Here is a 14765-nt window from a genome sequence, read left to right as displayed (position 1 = left end):
TGCAGTTTCATGTTTTGAATTTTGAAACAAGTTTTGTGGGTTTTTCTCCCTCTCATATATCGAGTACTATTGCCCAATCCTTCTCATGTCCATCATACGTGTACCTCAATTTTCTGTGACCTGCCAATGGACTACTGGGTATGTTTGGCGAGGGGTGGGGGCAGGAAAATGTTTTGTTGGGGCAGGCAGTCTAGGTGTGCCGAAAGAAGGGGAAAAACAAGTTGAATATCCCTCATTGGAAATGCTTGGGACTGAAGGTGTTTCCAATTTCAGATTTTTTTGTATTTTGAAATATGTGCATATATATAATGAGATATCTTGAGGATGGGACCCAAGTCTAAAGGTGAAATTCATTACCTATTTCAGAAAAACTCTCAAACAGTGTTTTTCCTCTAGATTCCACATGAACACAATACCAACCCAGAACACTTTTGTGTCCAAATGTGTAGATTTCTTCCCAAGAGCAAGCAAGCAAGCAATTCTGCAGTGAACACCAACTAGGTATCCTCTAATTCACTTCCGACACAATCTTTCTGGAAATAATATCAGATCCTGCAGGGTAAGGGCTCAGTCCTCAAGACTGCCTCCATCCCCACACCAGTATCAAGTCTGGGGCTCCAGAACTTCTGACCAACTAGTTTCAAGTTAAGGTTCCCACCACCCTCTCTTTGGGTTTAATTTGCTGGAGTGGCTAACAAAACTCAGTGAAAAATGTTTACCAGTCATTTTTTCAAGACAGGGTCTTGCTCTGTCACTCAGGTTGGAGTGCAAACTGAACAGCTGGGACTGCAGGCATGCACCACCACTCCCGGTTTTTTTTTTCCTAGTAGAGACAGGATCTATGATGTCCAGGCTGGTCTTGAACTCCTGGGCTCAAGCAATCCTCCTACCTCAGCCTCCCAAAGTGCTGGGATTATATGTGTGAGCCACCACGCCCGGCCTACCCGGTTTATCATAAAGGATGTAATAAAGGATACAGATGAAGAAATGCATAGACCAAGGCATAGGTAAGGGGCACAGAGCTTGTCCCCTCCCTGGACAAACCACCCTCCAGGAATCTCTACAAGTTCAGCTATCCTGACGCTCTCCACTGTCCTCATGGGTTTTAACGAGGCTTTATGTCACCATTCCTTCCCCCAGGGTATGGGGTGGGACCTTCTCTGAAATGAGGGCTGTAATACCAGGGCTTTGGGAGGCCAAGGTGGGAGGATCGCTTGAGCCCAGGAGTTCAAGACCAGCCTGGGAAACAGAGCGAGACCCCATCTCTGCAAAAAAACTTACAAATTAACCAGGCAGGACCGGGCACCGTGGCTCAAGCCTGTAATCCCAGCACTTTGGGAGGCCGAGACGGGCAGATCTGGAGGTCAGGAGATCGAGACCATCCTGGCTAACACGGTGAAACCCCGTCTCTACTAAAAAAATACAAAAAGCTAGCCGGGCGAGGTGGCGGGCGCCTGTAGTCCCAGCTACTCGGGAGGCTGAGGCAGGAGAATGGCATGAACCCGGGAGGCGGAGCCTGCAGTGAGCCGAGATCCGGCCACTGCACTCCAGCCTGGGCGACAGAGCAAGACTCCGTCTCAAAAAAAAAAAAAAAAAAAAAAATTAACCAGGCAAGGTGGCTCACATCCATAACAAGGGCTGTGGGAGTTATGAGCCAGGAACAAAAACAGAAAACATATACGTCACACCACCAGTTTCATATACACCTTATAGACACAGGCTAAAGGTAATTTTGAGCAATATTTTTCATAGTTTTGCACATGAAACGAAGTTTGTATTAAGTACTCACATGTGGAATTTTTCACTTGTGGAGTCACGTCAGGACTCAGAAACTTTTGGATTTTTTAGCACTTTGGATTTGGAATTTTTGGACTAGGAATACTCAATCTGTATTGAAGGGGTATCAGGAAGCCTGCGACTAGCAGAGTGGGACTGAGGTGCTAAGAATGGGATACAGAGACCCAGGGTGAAAGTATCTGAAAAGTTCACACTGGTGTTCACACATTGTGTAAAACATTGATATCTATTTCATATCCTTAGTGCACTGATTTCTAGCACATGCCCTCACTGTTGTATTCTCAACATATATATATATTTTGTTTTGTTTTGTTTTGTTTTGAGACAGAGTTTCACTCTTGTCACCCAGGCTAGAGTGCAATGGTACAATCTCGGCTCACTGCAACCTCTGCCTCCCAGGTTCAAGCAATTCTCCTGCCTCAGCCTCCTGAATAGCTGGGATTACAGGCACACGCCACCACACCCAGCTAATGTTTTTTTTTTAGTAGAGATAGGGTTTCACCATGTTGGCCAGGCTGGTCTCGAACTCCTGATCTCAGATGATCTGCCCGCCTTGGCCTCCCAAAGTGCGGGGATTACAGGCGTGAGCCACCTCACCTGGCCTTATTCTCAACATAATTAATTGCTGGTGAAATACTAACCACTTACCTTTTTGGGTCCTGTTTTCATGGGAAAAAACTTTGTTTCTGAGGTGAATGTTTTTCTTCTTAATATTTTTCTGTAGTGTTTAATTTTGTATAGTGATATATTTCTTTTATAAGAAAAATAAAGCCAAAAGAAACAATGTTAAGTAAAAAAAAAAAAATCCAGGGTTGGAAAGAGAAGAGACTTGGAATGAGGCTGGTGGCTTATGTCTGGATCTCCTTCTCATCCTGGGCCTTTATGTAAACAGGTTTCAAAACTCTCTGAGAGAGAAGTGCCTGGTTAAAACACCACACAACACACCTTGCCTATTTCCTTTACTCAGCACCATTTAATGTATTAAAGAACAGCTTTAAAAAAAAAAAAAAAAAAAAAAAAAAAAAAAAAAAAAAACTTAAAATAGGAACTTCACAGTCTCTTAAGAGCTATATATTTAATACATTCACAAGATTTCAAATGAAAAACACATATTATTCACGCTACAGGTTTTTAATTTTCCTTGGACAACACCAAAAACACAGTACTCAAACTGCATGGTTTTTTTTGGTTTTTTTTTTGAGATGGAATTTCACTCTTGTTGCCCAGGCTGGAGTACAATGGTGTGATCTTGGCTCACTGCAACCTCTACCTCCCAGGTTCAAGAGATTTGCCTGCCTCAGCCTACCGAGTAGCTGGGATTACAGGTGCCCATATCCATGCCCGGATAATTTTTGTTTGTTTTTTTTCTTTTTTGAGACAGTATCTCACTCTGTTGCCCAGGCTGGAGTGCAGTGGCATGATCTCAGCTCATTGCAAGCTCCACCTTCCGGGTTCACGCCATTCTCCTGCCTCAGCCTCCCGAGTACCTGGGACTACAGGCGCCCACCACCACGCCCATCTAATGTTTTCTATTTTTCAGTAGAGACAGGGTTTCACCGTGTTAGCCAGGATGGTCTCGATTTCCTGACCTCCTGATCTGCCCGCCTTGGCCTCCCAAAGTGCTGGGATTACAGGTGTGAGCCACCGCACCTGGCAATTTTTGTATTTTAAATAGAGATGAGGTTTCATCATGTTGGCCAGGATGGTCTTGAACTCCTGACCTCAGGTGATCCATCTGCCTCGGCCTCCCAAAATGCTGGGATTACCTCCCAAAATGCTGGGATTACAGGCATGAGCCACCGTGCTCCGCCTACATGTTTTAACAAGAGGAACATGAACTATCATTTTGACACAAAGGTTAAAAAAAAAGGCTGGCTGGACGCGGGGGCTCACGCCTGTAATCCCACCACTTTGGAAGGCTGAGGTGGGTGGATCACGAGGTCAGGAGGTCACGAGGTCAGGACCATCCTGGCCAACATGGTGAAACCCCATCTCCACTAAAAATACAAAATTTGCCGGGCATGGTGGCAGGAACCTGTAATCCCAGCTACTCAGCAGGGTGAGCCAGGAGAATCATTTGAAGCCGGGAGGTGGAGCTTGCAGTGAGCAGAGATCACGCCACTGCACTCCAGCCTGGGCAACAGAGTGAGACTCCATCTCAAAGAAAAAAAAAAAAAAGACTATTTGTTGAATGTTGAAAGAAGGGGCTAAAATCAGTTGAAATTTGCAGTAGAAGGAAAACTGTGGAGTGTCTCATTCACTTCACTCTGATTTGAATTTTTTTTTTTTTTTTTTTTTTGAGACAGAGTATCGCTGTGTCACCCAGGCTAGAGTGCAACAGTGTGATATCAGCTCACTGCAACCTTCGCCTCCTGGGTTCAAGCAATTCTCCTGCCTCAGCCTCCTGAGTAGCTGGGATTACAGGCGTGCATCACTACACCTGGCTAATTCTTGTATTTTTAGTAGAAAACGGGGTTTCACCATGTTGGCCAGGCTGGTCTTGAACTCCTGACCTCAGGTGATCTGCCTGCCTCGACTTCCCAAAGTGCTGGGATTACAGGCATGAGCCACCATGCCTGGCCTGATTTTTTTTTTTTTTTTTGAGCCAGGGTCTTGCTCTGTCCCCCAGGCTGGAGTGCAGTGGCGTACTCATGGCTCACTGCAGCCTCCAATTCCTAAACTCAAATGATCTTCTCACCTCAGCCTGCCAGGTAGCTAGGATTACAGATGTGTGCCGCCACACTAATTTTTTAAATTTTTTTGTATAGATGGGGTCTCACTATGAGCCCAGGCTCATCTTGAAGTTCTGGGCTCAAGCAGTCCTCTTCCTTGGCTTCCCAAAGCACTGGGATTACAGGCGTGAGCCAGCATGCCAGCCGTCACTCTCATTTTTGAGCACAGGAATTGTGCCCAAAGGCTAGGATAAGGAATTAAAGATGCCAAGAAATACCCCCAAACATTAATTATAAAAGGAAGACTACACTAATGTTTGTGAAAAGCTTATAATAACATAGAGAAATAGTTAAGTTACAAAGTTAAATGAAAAAGTAGGGTATACAACTGTATAAACAGTACAATCTCAACTATGTGAAAATCAACCAATATATGCCCTAAAAAGGCTGAAAGGAAACAGTTCAAACTGTTAATGTGGCTGTGTTTAAGAAGTGTATCTACTAGGGATCTTTTTTCTTCCTCTTTAGTTTTCTGTCTTTTCCAAATGTTTCTCTACTGGGGATATTTTTTTAAAAGCTATTAGGGGAGGAATAGAATAAAAATTAAAAAAAAAAAAAAGCTATTAGTTACAAAAAACTGAGTGTGATAGAAGTATTGAATTTGAGTTAATGAATTTAAGTCTAGCCTATAAGAGTTTGTATATTTAGAAAACTATGAAACATTCCAGGCTACTCCATGAATCCACTGGTAGGACCAGAGGTTAGAGGTGGAAGTGCCACCTGGTCCTGCCTGATGAAAAATGCCGAATCAGCCAGGCACGGTGGCTCACACGCCTGTAATCCCAGCATTTTGGGAGGCTGAGGTGGGCGGATCACCTGAGGTCAGGAGTTTGAAACCAGCCTGGCCAACATGGTGAAACCCTGTCTCCACTAAAAGTACAAAAATTAGCCAGGCGTGGTGGCGGGCGCCTATAATCCTAGCTACTCAGGAGGCTAAGGCAGGAGAATCGCATGAACCCAGGAAACAGAGGTTGCAGTGAGCCGAGATGGCGCCACTGCACTCCAGCTCAGGTGACAAGAGCGAGACTCCGTCTCAAAAAAACAAAACAAAACACCCAAATCAATCAGGAATGTCCCATATTTACAAAAAAGAACAGACATACTCACATTTAGCAAAAACTTATTTGCCCATTAATACTAAAATCAAACATGCAGATTTTCTCCTATTTTCTGTGCAGCTGTCAAGTTACAAAAATGCTATTATCACAACTATAGAAAGCCAATTCTAGTTTAGAAATAGTAATAAAACAGCACTTCAACAAGAGTGGACCAAGAAAAGTGCACAACTTAGAAAATTTAAAAAGTGCTTCCTATAAAAATGATTCCCTTTAAGACATTTGTTCACTGTATACATTTTAAGGTCCCCTCTCCCACCCCCCAACAAAAATAGAGGCAGAACCTCTAAGCACTTTCTAACAAAGCGTCCCCTGGTTTGTTCCTCTGACAAACCCTGACTGAAGGCTCATGATGTGTAGGCACTGGGGTCTCAAAGAAGACGAAGACTTGTCCCTGCCTCAAGGATGCCTCAGTCTTCCCAAAACAGGAGGCAGACAAGTCACCAACCATTATGGATGTAGAATGGATGTATTATACATCCATTAAAAGCAGATGCCACTGCCTTCTTAAACGATATGCTGCAATTCCCACTGAATTACTTATACAAACCTCCTTACACACAAGCTGTCCTGACTTAATAGCAGGCAAAAATGCCACCACCTTCTCCTGATAAATACTTCTGTAATAGGCAGGCATTAAATTACATTTTGTGATGTTTGCCCCTAAACATCACAATGCCTAGTTAAGTCAGTTAACCTTCTTTTAAGCAATGGTGCCTATTTTACTCTGAGAATGAGACACTTTGAAACTGAGTAAGGAAGCAGTCCTGTATGTAGATCGACTCATCAGTACCATCAAAAGCTGAGATGAAAGAGTGTACGTTTCAACAGAAATCTTCAATCTCCCATCCGTTGATTTGCAATGTGCTCCTGCGTCAGCCGCTCCAGGTCTTTCTGCACATTTGGGTGGTCTTCCAGATCTTCGTAGAGTGACCTGACAATGTCCAGTCTCCTGTAATTCTCAGGCTTGACTAGGCTCCGGACAACCTGGAGGCATCGTTCTTTCAGAGTATACACTGGAAGGGCAAAAACCAAATCCTCAGTGGCAGACTAGGGTCTCAGTACAAGGAATGAGCAAGAGGCTTTGCCAACAGCTACCTTTACTACTGATGGATCTCACTTTAGGTTAAAGAAAAAAAGTGAGTGCATGTATGTGGCAGTGTGTTATACTGATGGCCCCCTATGGACACCTCCTGGTAGTAATTTCACCTTGAAATGGGCTGGGCTTGTGACTGCTTTAACTAACTGAATGTGGATGAAGCAACACTGCAATTCTGGGTCGAAGCCTTAAAAAGGCCTGTCGACTTTTGCTTCTATTCTTTTGAAAGCCCTGAGCCACCGTGCTAGAGAGACCACATAAAGAGGAACAGGCCCTGGCCAGGCATGGTGGTTCATGCCTGTGATCCCAGCACTTTGGGAGGCTGACGTGAGTAGATTGCCTGAGCTCAGGAGTTCGAGACCAGCCTGGGCAACATGGCAAAACCCCGTCCCTATAAAATATACAAAAAATTAGCCAGGCATGGTGGTACATGCCTGTGGTCCCAGCGACTGGGGAGGCTGAGGTGGGAGGAGGATCATTTGAGCCCTGGAGGCAGAGGTTGCAGTGAGCTGAGATCATGCCACTGCACTCCAACCTGGGTGACAGAGTGAGAACCCATCTCGAAAAAAAAGAAAAATGAAAAAAAAAGAAAAAAGAGGGACAGGTCCAGCCCCCAGCTGCCAGCAAAAGACAGCCATACCAACGACTACCACCAGCAGAGTAACCGCCTAGCTGAGCCCAGCCTGGACTACAGAATTAGGAACAAAATAAAATGGTGGGCCAGGTGCGGTGGCTCACACCTGTAATCCTAGCACTTTACGAGGCTGAGACAGGCAGGTTGCCTGAGCTCAGGAGTTCAAGATCAGCGTGGTCAACATGGCGAAACCCCAGTCTCCACTAAAATGCAAACAATTAGCCAGGCTTGGTGGTGCACACCTGTAGTCCCAGCTGCTGAAGCAGGAGAATCGCTTGAACCCAAGAGGCAGAGGTTGCAGTGAGCCAAGATCACACACCACTGCACTCCAGCCTGGGTGACACAGTGAGACTCTGTCTCCCAAAAAAAAAAAAAAAAGGTGGTTTTTGGGGTGGTAGTCACAAAACACATAACCAAAACAATGTGTACTTCGAAAATCTAGTACAACTGAATTGGGTATCCCAATTCCTATTTTACACTCACTGGAAACGTACTCCTTAAGGGTATTCTATAAGGCAAATTTACCAAATTTAACTCAGCAATGCTCATTTTTATATATCTACTTCCTTAAACAGAATCTATGCACACGTATTAGTTTGAATCCTATGAAACCCATGTATTTGGGGGGCTTTGTGGGTTGTTTTTGTTTGTTTGTTTGTTTTCTTTTTTGAGACAGGGTCTCACTCTGTCACCTGGGCTGGAGTGCAGTGGTGTGATCATGGCTCACTGCAGCCTCGAACTCCTGGGCTCAAGGGATCCTCCCACCTCAGCCTCCCAAATCGCTGCGACTACAGGCACATGCTAAGACAGCCAGGTAATTAAAAAAATTTTTTTTTAGGCCGGGCGCGGTGGCTCAAGTCTGTAATCCCAGCACTTTGGGAGGCCGAGACGGGCGGATCACGAAGTCAGGAGATCGAGACCATCCTGGCTGACACGGTGAAACCCTGTCTCTACTAAAAAATACAAAAAACTAGCCGGGCGAGGTGGCGGGCGCCTGTAGTCCCAGCTACTCGGGAGGCTGAGGCAGGAGAATGGCGTGAACCCGGGAGGCGGAGCTTGCAGTGAGCTGAGATCCGGCCACTGCACTCCAGCCTGGGTGGCAGAGCTAGACTCCGTCTCAAAAAAAAAAAAAAAAAATTTTTTTTTGTAGAGCTGGGGTCTCACTTTGTTGTCCAGGCTGGTCAAGAACTCCTGACCTCAAGCGACCCTCCCGCCACAGCCTCCCTAAGTGCTGGAATTACAGGCATGATTATAGGCATGAGCCACCATGCATTGCTGGTCTTTAGTGAGTTTTTTTACCCACAGGAACATCAGTTTATTAGGGTTTACCCTGATAAAATCATTTGAGCTTCAAACAAATAGTGAAGTATTATACCAATCTTCAATGATAAAAAAAAAAAAAAAAAAAGGCCAGACGCGGTGGCTCATGCCTATAATTCCAGCACTTTGGGAGGCTGAGGTGGGCGGATCACCTGAGGTCAGGAGTTCAAGATCAGCCTGGCCAACATGGTGAAACCACGTCTCTACTAAAAATACAAAAATTAGCCAGGTGTGGTGGCAGGCGCCTATAACCCCAGCTACCCAGGAGGCTGAGGCAGGAGAATCACTTGTACCTGGGATGCAGAGGCTGCAGTGAGCTGAAATCACACCACTGCACTCCAGCCTGGATGGCACTGTGAGACTCTCTAAAAATACAAACAAAAATAAATATACCTCTGATTGGCACTGTGAGCTTGATTGTGTTAAATTAAAAATACATAGGCCAGGCGCAGGGGCTCACGCCTGTAATCCCAACACTTTGGGAAGCCAAGGCGGGTGGATCACGAGGTCAGGAGAATGAGACCATCCTGGCTAACACGGTGAAACCCCATCTCTACTAAAAAATACAAAAAAAATTAGCCAGGCACGGGGGCGGCCGCCTGTAGTCCCAGCTACCGGGGAGGCTGGGGGAGGAGAATGGCATGAACCCAGGAAGCGGAGCTTGCAGTGAGCCAACATCATGCCACTGCGCTCCAGCGTGGGCGACAGAGGGAGACTCCTCTGTCTCAAATAAATAAATAAATAAAAATAAAAATAAAAATACATAGGCTGGGTGCTGCAGCTGACACCTGTAAATCCCAGCACTTTGGGAGGCTGAGGCAGGCAGATCATGAGGTCAGGAGATGGAGACCATCCTGCTAACATGGTGAAACCCTGTCTCTACTAAAAATACAAAAAATTAGCGGGGTGGGTGGCACACGCCGTAGTCCCAGCTACTCAGGAGGTTGAGACAGGAGAATCGCTAACCCAGTAGGCAGAGGTTGCAGTGAGCCAAGACTGCGCCACTGTACTCCACCCTGGCCAACACAACGAGATTCCATCTGAAAAAAATAAAAAAAATTAGAAGTCAACAAGAAATAAGCCAAAATATCTCATGCTCTACACATTGTTCTCCTGGAGCTCCAGGGCACAATTCAGCCAGGGAAACAAAAGGCATTCATAATTTTACAATTCTACAAAACTAATCTATGATGTGATACTTTAATTTTGCTTGTCTCTTAAGAGCCCAAAGTGCTTTTGAGACACCATAACATCTTTAACACAAAACATACAAATACATCAGTTCCATTTTATTTATGGTAGAGAATAGGATACAAAAAGATTGGATACCTTGCCTGACATCAGGCAAAAATTAAGGACTGGGCTTAATTTTTCAAGTGGCCTATCCACAACAAACAACCTTATCTTTTTAAAAAGTAAAACTGAACATCAGTACCTGGCAGTGTGATATTGGCAAAAATAGGCTGTCCGTCAACATTGAGAGATGGCACAAATAATTCAGTTTGGTTAACCAGAAGCCCATCGTGTGTCCCTGCATCTCTGAAGAGCCAAAGGTGACCTATCAGGACAAGCAAAGGTTGTTAAAGAGCCACACTGGTGGCTGGGCGCGGTGGCTCACACCTGTAATCCCAGCACTTTGGGAGGCCGAGGCGGGCGGATCACGAGGTCAGGAGATCGAGACCGTCCTGGCTAACGCGGTGAAACCTCGTCTCTATTAAAAATACAAAAAAATTAGCCGGGTGTGGTAGCGAGTGCCTGTAGCCCCAGTTACTCAGGAGGCTGAGGCAGGAGAATGGTGTGAACCAGGGAGGTGGAGCTTGCAATGAGCTGAGATCATGCCACTGCCCTCCAGCCTGGGCAACAGAGCAAGACTCCATCTCCAAAAAAAAAAAAAAAGAGCCACACTGGTCGAAGTCAGGGCACCTATTTTCTCCATTTCCCCTGACCTACACAAAAAGCTAAAAAGCTTGCCTCTCACTCTGCTTAAATATCATACAAAGCCCTTCTAGTAACATTATCTCAGTCAGTCCTCACAACAGATCCATTTATAGATGAGAAAACAGGTCTGAGAGGGCAAGTGACATGCTCAAGGTATAAGACGGTAAGCAAAGAGCACATACTTGAAGCTCCTGTAATCCCAGCTACTCGGGAGGCTGAGGCAGGAGAACCGCTCGAACCAGGGAGTCGGGAGGTTGCATCCGGAGGTTGCATCGGGAGGTTGCAGTGAGCCAAGATTGCACAACAGCACTCCAGTCTGGTGACAGATCCAGACTCCACCTCAAATATATATATATATAGAAAAACTTTCAAAGGGCTGGGCGTAGTGGCTCACACATGTAATCTCAGCACTTTGGGAGGCCAAGGCCGGTGGATCATCTGAGGTCAGAAGTTCGAGACCAGCCTGGCCAAAATGACGAAACCCCCATCTCTACTAAAAAAAAATTAGCCAGGTTGGTGGCGCACGCCTCTAATCCCCAATCCTCGGAAGGTTGAGGCAAGAGAACCACTTGACCCCAGGTGGCGGATGTTGCAATAAGCCGCAATTGCGCCACTGCATTCTAGCTTGCGTCACTGCATTCTAGCTTGGGCCACTGCACTCCAGCTTGGAGGGCAAGACTCCCATCTCAAAAAAAAAAAAAAAAAAAAAAAAAATTTCAATGCCTCCACATTCCTAGGGGGTAAAATCACCTTTAGAGCTTCCTCTCTCAAGACTCCAGGTCTCAACGCACGTATGTCTAGAACCTCTTACCTAGGATTGGCTAGCTCCTACTCCATCCTGCTCCCTTCCTTCTCTGGGAAGCGCTCCTTAACTGAAACCACACAACCGCAACCCCTCCAACTCCAAGCAGGCAGGTAGGTCAAGCTCCCACGTCACACACCGTCGGCTCTTCCGGCGTCAACATGACCCTGGCTTATTCCTGTCAGTTAATGCATCTGTCTGTCTCCCCAGGAGGAATATGTTCTCCATGAGGGCAGAGACTGCGCAGAACTGGCCCACTGGAGTCATCAGGACTGAACAGATGGGATGTTAAAGATGGAGCTTTTCTTTTTGTGTGTGTGAGACGGAGTCTCGCTGTGTCGCCCAGGCCGGATGTCAGCTCAATGCAAGCTCCGCCTCCCGGGTTTACGCCATTCTCCTGCCTCAGCCTCCCGAGTAGCTGGGACTACAGGCGCCCGCCACCTCGCCTGGCTAGTTTTTTGTATTTAGTAGAGACGTGGTTTCGCCGTGTTAGCCAGGATGGTCTCGATCTCCTGACCTCGTGATCCGCCCGTCTCGGCCTCCCAAAGTGCTGGGATTACAGGCTTGAGTCACCGCGCCCGGCCGAGCTTTTCTTTTAGGGGAAAATACACGTGGGGCCGGGGGTGAGAGGAGCCACCTTCAAATGCAAACTATTCAGCCTTATAAAGAATGCTCTGGGCCGGGCGCGGCGGCTCACGCCCATAATCCCAGCACTTTGGAAGGCCGAGGCGGGCGGATCACGAAGTCAGTAGTTCGAGACTAGCCTGATCAACATGGTGAAATCCCATCTCTACTAAAAATACAAAAATCAGCCGGGCGTGGTGGCGCGCGCCTGTAATCCCAGCAACTCAGGAGGCTGAGGCAGGAGAATCGCTTGAACCCGGAAGGCGGAGGCTGCAGTGAGTCGAGATCGCGCCACTGCACTCCAGCCTGGGTGACAGAGTGAGACTCTGTCTCGGGAGGAAAAAAAAAGAATGCTCTGACGCTTGCGAGCAGCGTCACCCTGGATGTGTCCCGCCTCAAGGGGCCTCAGTTCCCCGTCTGCAAAATGGACCCCGGAGCGGTTGAGGGGCTTCAGCAGACCGTTCTATCGTCCCTGCTGGGTCAGGCCTAAGCGCCGGGCCCGTACCTCGGTAGCTGTGGATGCGGCGGCCCGTGCCAGGCGGCAGCGTTGGGTAGGGCTGCGGCTCGCCGTCGAAGTTGAGCCATAGGGGCAGCACGACGCGCGGGCTGCGGTTGCAGAAGATGACCTGGGAGGGCTCGCGCGAGTTCACCGAGCGCAGCACGGGCAGCGGCCGCCCTGCCTCCATCTCCTCCTCGGCGCCCAGTTCCTCCGGACCGGACTCTTCCGGGCCGGACTCCTCGGCGCCCGACTCCTCCCGGCCGCCCTCTTCAGGGCCGTACTCTTCGGCGCCTGCCTCCTCCGCGCCTTCCTCGGCCTCGTCCCAGTTCTCCGCCCTCCGGGGCATTCCCTCCGCGTCCCGGACCACCCGGGCTGGACGCCGCGGGATTCGCGGGCCGGACGCGAGGCGGAGTTGCGTGCGCGCTCCCGAGTCGACCTGCGTAGCCTTCGCGCGCGCTGGGTAGAGGATGGAACCCGCTCGAGGACATAGCCGGCCAGAGGCTGTGCGCGTGCGCAAAAGGATCCCCCAGCACCAGGGGCCGTTCTAACGGAGGCGGCGGCTGAGCGGAGGCGAAGGCTGAACGAAGACGAGCCTAGGGCAACTCGTTACTATATTTCCGCTATAAATTTTTTTTTTAATCCTCTAAGGTTTTTTGTTTTGTTTTGAGACAGGGTCTCACTCTGTCGCCCAGGCTGGAGTGCAGTGGCGCGAGCTTGGCCCACTGCAGCCTTGACCTCCGTGACTCAAGCGATCCCCTCGCCTCAGCCTCCCGAGCAGTTGGTACTACAGGCGCGCACCACCATGCCCGACAAATTATTTTTATTTGTTGTTTGAGACGGAGTATCGCTATGTTGCCTAGGCTGGTCTCGAACTCCTGGGTTCAAGTGATCCTCCTGCCTTGGCCTCTCAAAGTGCAGGGATTACAGGGCTTAGCCACTGTTCCTGGCCGACTAACTGAATTTTTTTTTTCTTCATGTCAGACGCGCGATGTGCCGCCGTAGTAACAAGGTTCGAGGGTGGCACATCTCACACACACAGGAACACCCAGTCATCAGGCTTATAAACTACAAAAAGTCAGCTAACTCAATTCTTACAAGGCATGGGTGATTAGTAAAGAGGGAAAAATAATTAGACCTACTATGCGCAGAGCACTCTGGTGGAAATTGGCAAATCAGATATTTACTTTAGGGCAATTAAAACTACAAACATAAACACTCATGACCTTTGTTCATTTTACAAATGTTTATTAAGGCCTTACTATGTACCACCTATGGTGATAAGTGTTGAAAATATTGTAAAAATCGGTCATGTTTCCTGCTTTCACTGTACTTCAATAAAAGGGTCATACGGCAATCAATCACACAAATAAAATTGCAACTATGGCCGGGTGCAGTGGCTCACACCTGTAATCCCAGCACTTTGGGAGGCCAAAGAGGGCTGATCAGGAGGTCAGGAGTTCGAGACCAGCCTGACCAACATGGTGAAACCCCATCTCTACTAAAAATACAAAACTTAGCCTGGCGTGATGGTGCGGGCATGTAATCCCAGCCACTTAGGAGGCCGAGGCAGGAGAACTGCTTGAACCCAGGAGGCGGAGGTTGCAGTGAGTGCTCCAGCCTGGGTGACAGAATGAGACTCTGTCTCAAAAAAAAAAAAAAAAAAATTGCAACTGTGACTCGTACAACAAAAAGAGACACAGGGTACTATAGAAGGCTAAAGATCTGGGGGTCAAGGAAGATGGTACACAATTCTGTGTAATTAAATGTTCAATGATGTGGGATGGACTCAAGTGGAGATGCAGCTCAGAAAAAGAAGGATCCAGAGAGTTTTATATTAGGTAAAAATATATTTTTTAAAGACAGTTTCTCTTTATCACCCAGGCTGGAGTGCAGTGGCTCAATCTCAGCTCACTGCAACCTCTGTCTACCGAGTTCAAGCGATTCTCGTGCCTCAGCCTCTGGAGTAGCTGGGATAACAGATGTGTGCCACCACACCCAGGTAATTTTTGTATTTTTAGTAGAGACGGGGTTTCACCATGTTTGCCAGGCTGGTCTCGAACTCCTGACCTCAGGTAATCTGCCTGCCTTGGTTTTCCAAAGTGCTGGGATTACAGGTGTGAGCCACCATGCCCAGCTCAAAAATAAATTTCAAGTAGAAAGAAAAAGTCTATCAAGTGCCAGGCACTGTGCTAAGCATCCCACATG

The 14765-nt window shown here is 47.5% G+C and overlaps 1 protein-coding gene and 1 non-coding gene across 5 annotated transcripts; both read right to left on the bottom strand.

Annotated features, from left to right (window-relative positions):
- Positions 1-3146: 3146 nt before the first annotated feature.
- On the bottom strand, positions 3147-12987 carry VHL (von Hippel-Lindau tumor suppressor). 4 transcript variants are annotated; one of them, XM_050778733.1, is made up of 5 exons: positions 12567-12987; positions 10133-10255; positions 9664-9737; positions 8991-9062; positions 6570-6660 (listed from the first exon to the last, which is right to left on the bottom strand). In XM_050778733.1, the coding sequence occupies exons 1-4, from the start codon at positions 12904-12906 to the stop codon at positions 9021-9023; spliced, it is 579 nt and encodes a 192-aa protein (XP_050634690.1). In that variant the 5' UTR covers positions 12907-12987; the 3' UTR covers positions 6570-6660; positions 8991-9020. The 4 variants fall into 4 exon arrangements, with proteins under 4 accessions (XP_050634689.1, XP_050634693.1, XP_050634691.1 ...); XM_050778734.1 differs by lacking the exon at positions 8991-9062 and having other exon boundaries at positions 3944-6660; XM_050778732.1 differs by lacking the exons at positions 8991-9062; positions 9664-9737 and having other exon boundaries at positions 3147-6660; positions 12567-12984.
- A 548-nt stretch (positions 12988-13535) lies between these two features.
- Positions 13536-13637, bottom strand: LOC126949552 (small nucleolar RNA U13). The gene has a single exon (XR_007723829.1). It is a non-coding gene; the product is annotated as a small nucleolar RNA U13 (small nucleolar RNA).
- Positions 13638-14765: the final 1128 nt, after the last annotated feature.

This window comes from Macaca thibetana, chromosome 2 (assembly GCF_024542745.1).
Source record: "Macaca thibetana thibetana isolate TM-01 chromosome 2, ASM2454274v1, whole genome shotgun sequence".
Lineage (NCBI taxonomy): Eukaryota > Metazoa > Chordata > Mammalia > Primates > Cercopithecidae > Macaca > Macaca thibetana.
This window is presented reverse-complemented; position numbering and strand designations above follow the sequence as displayed.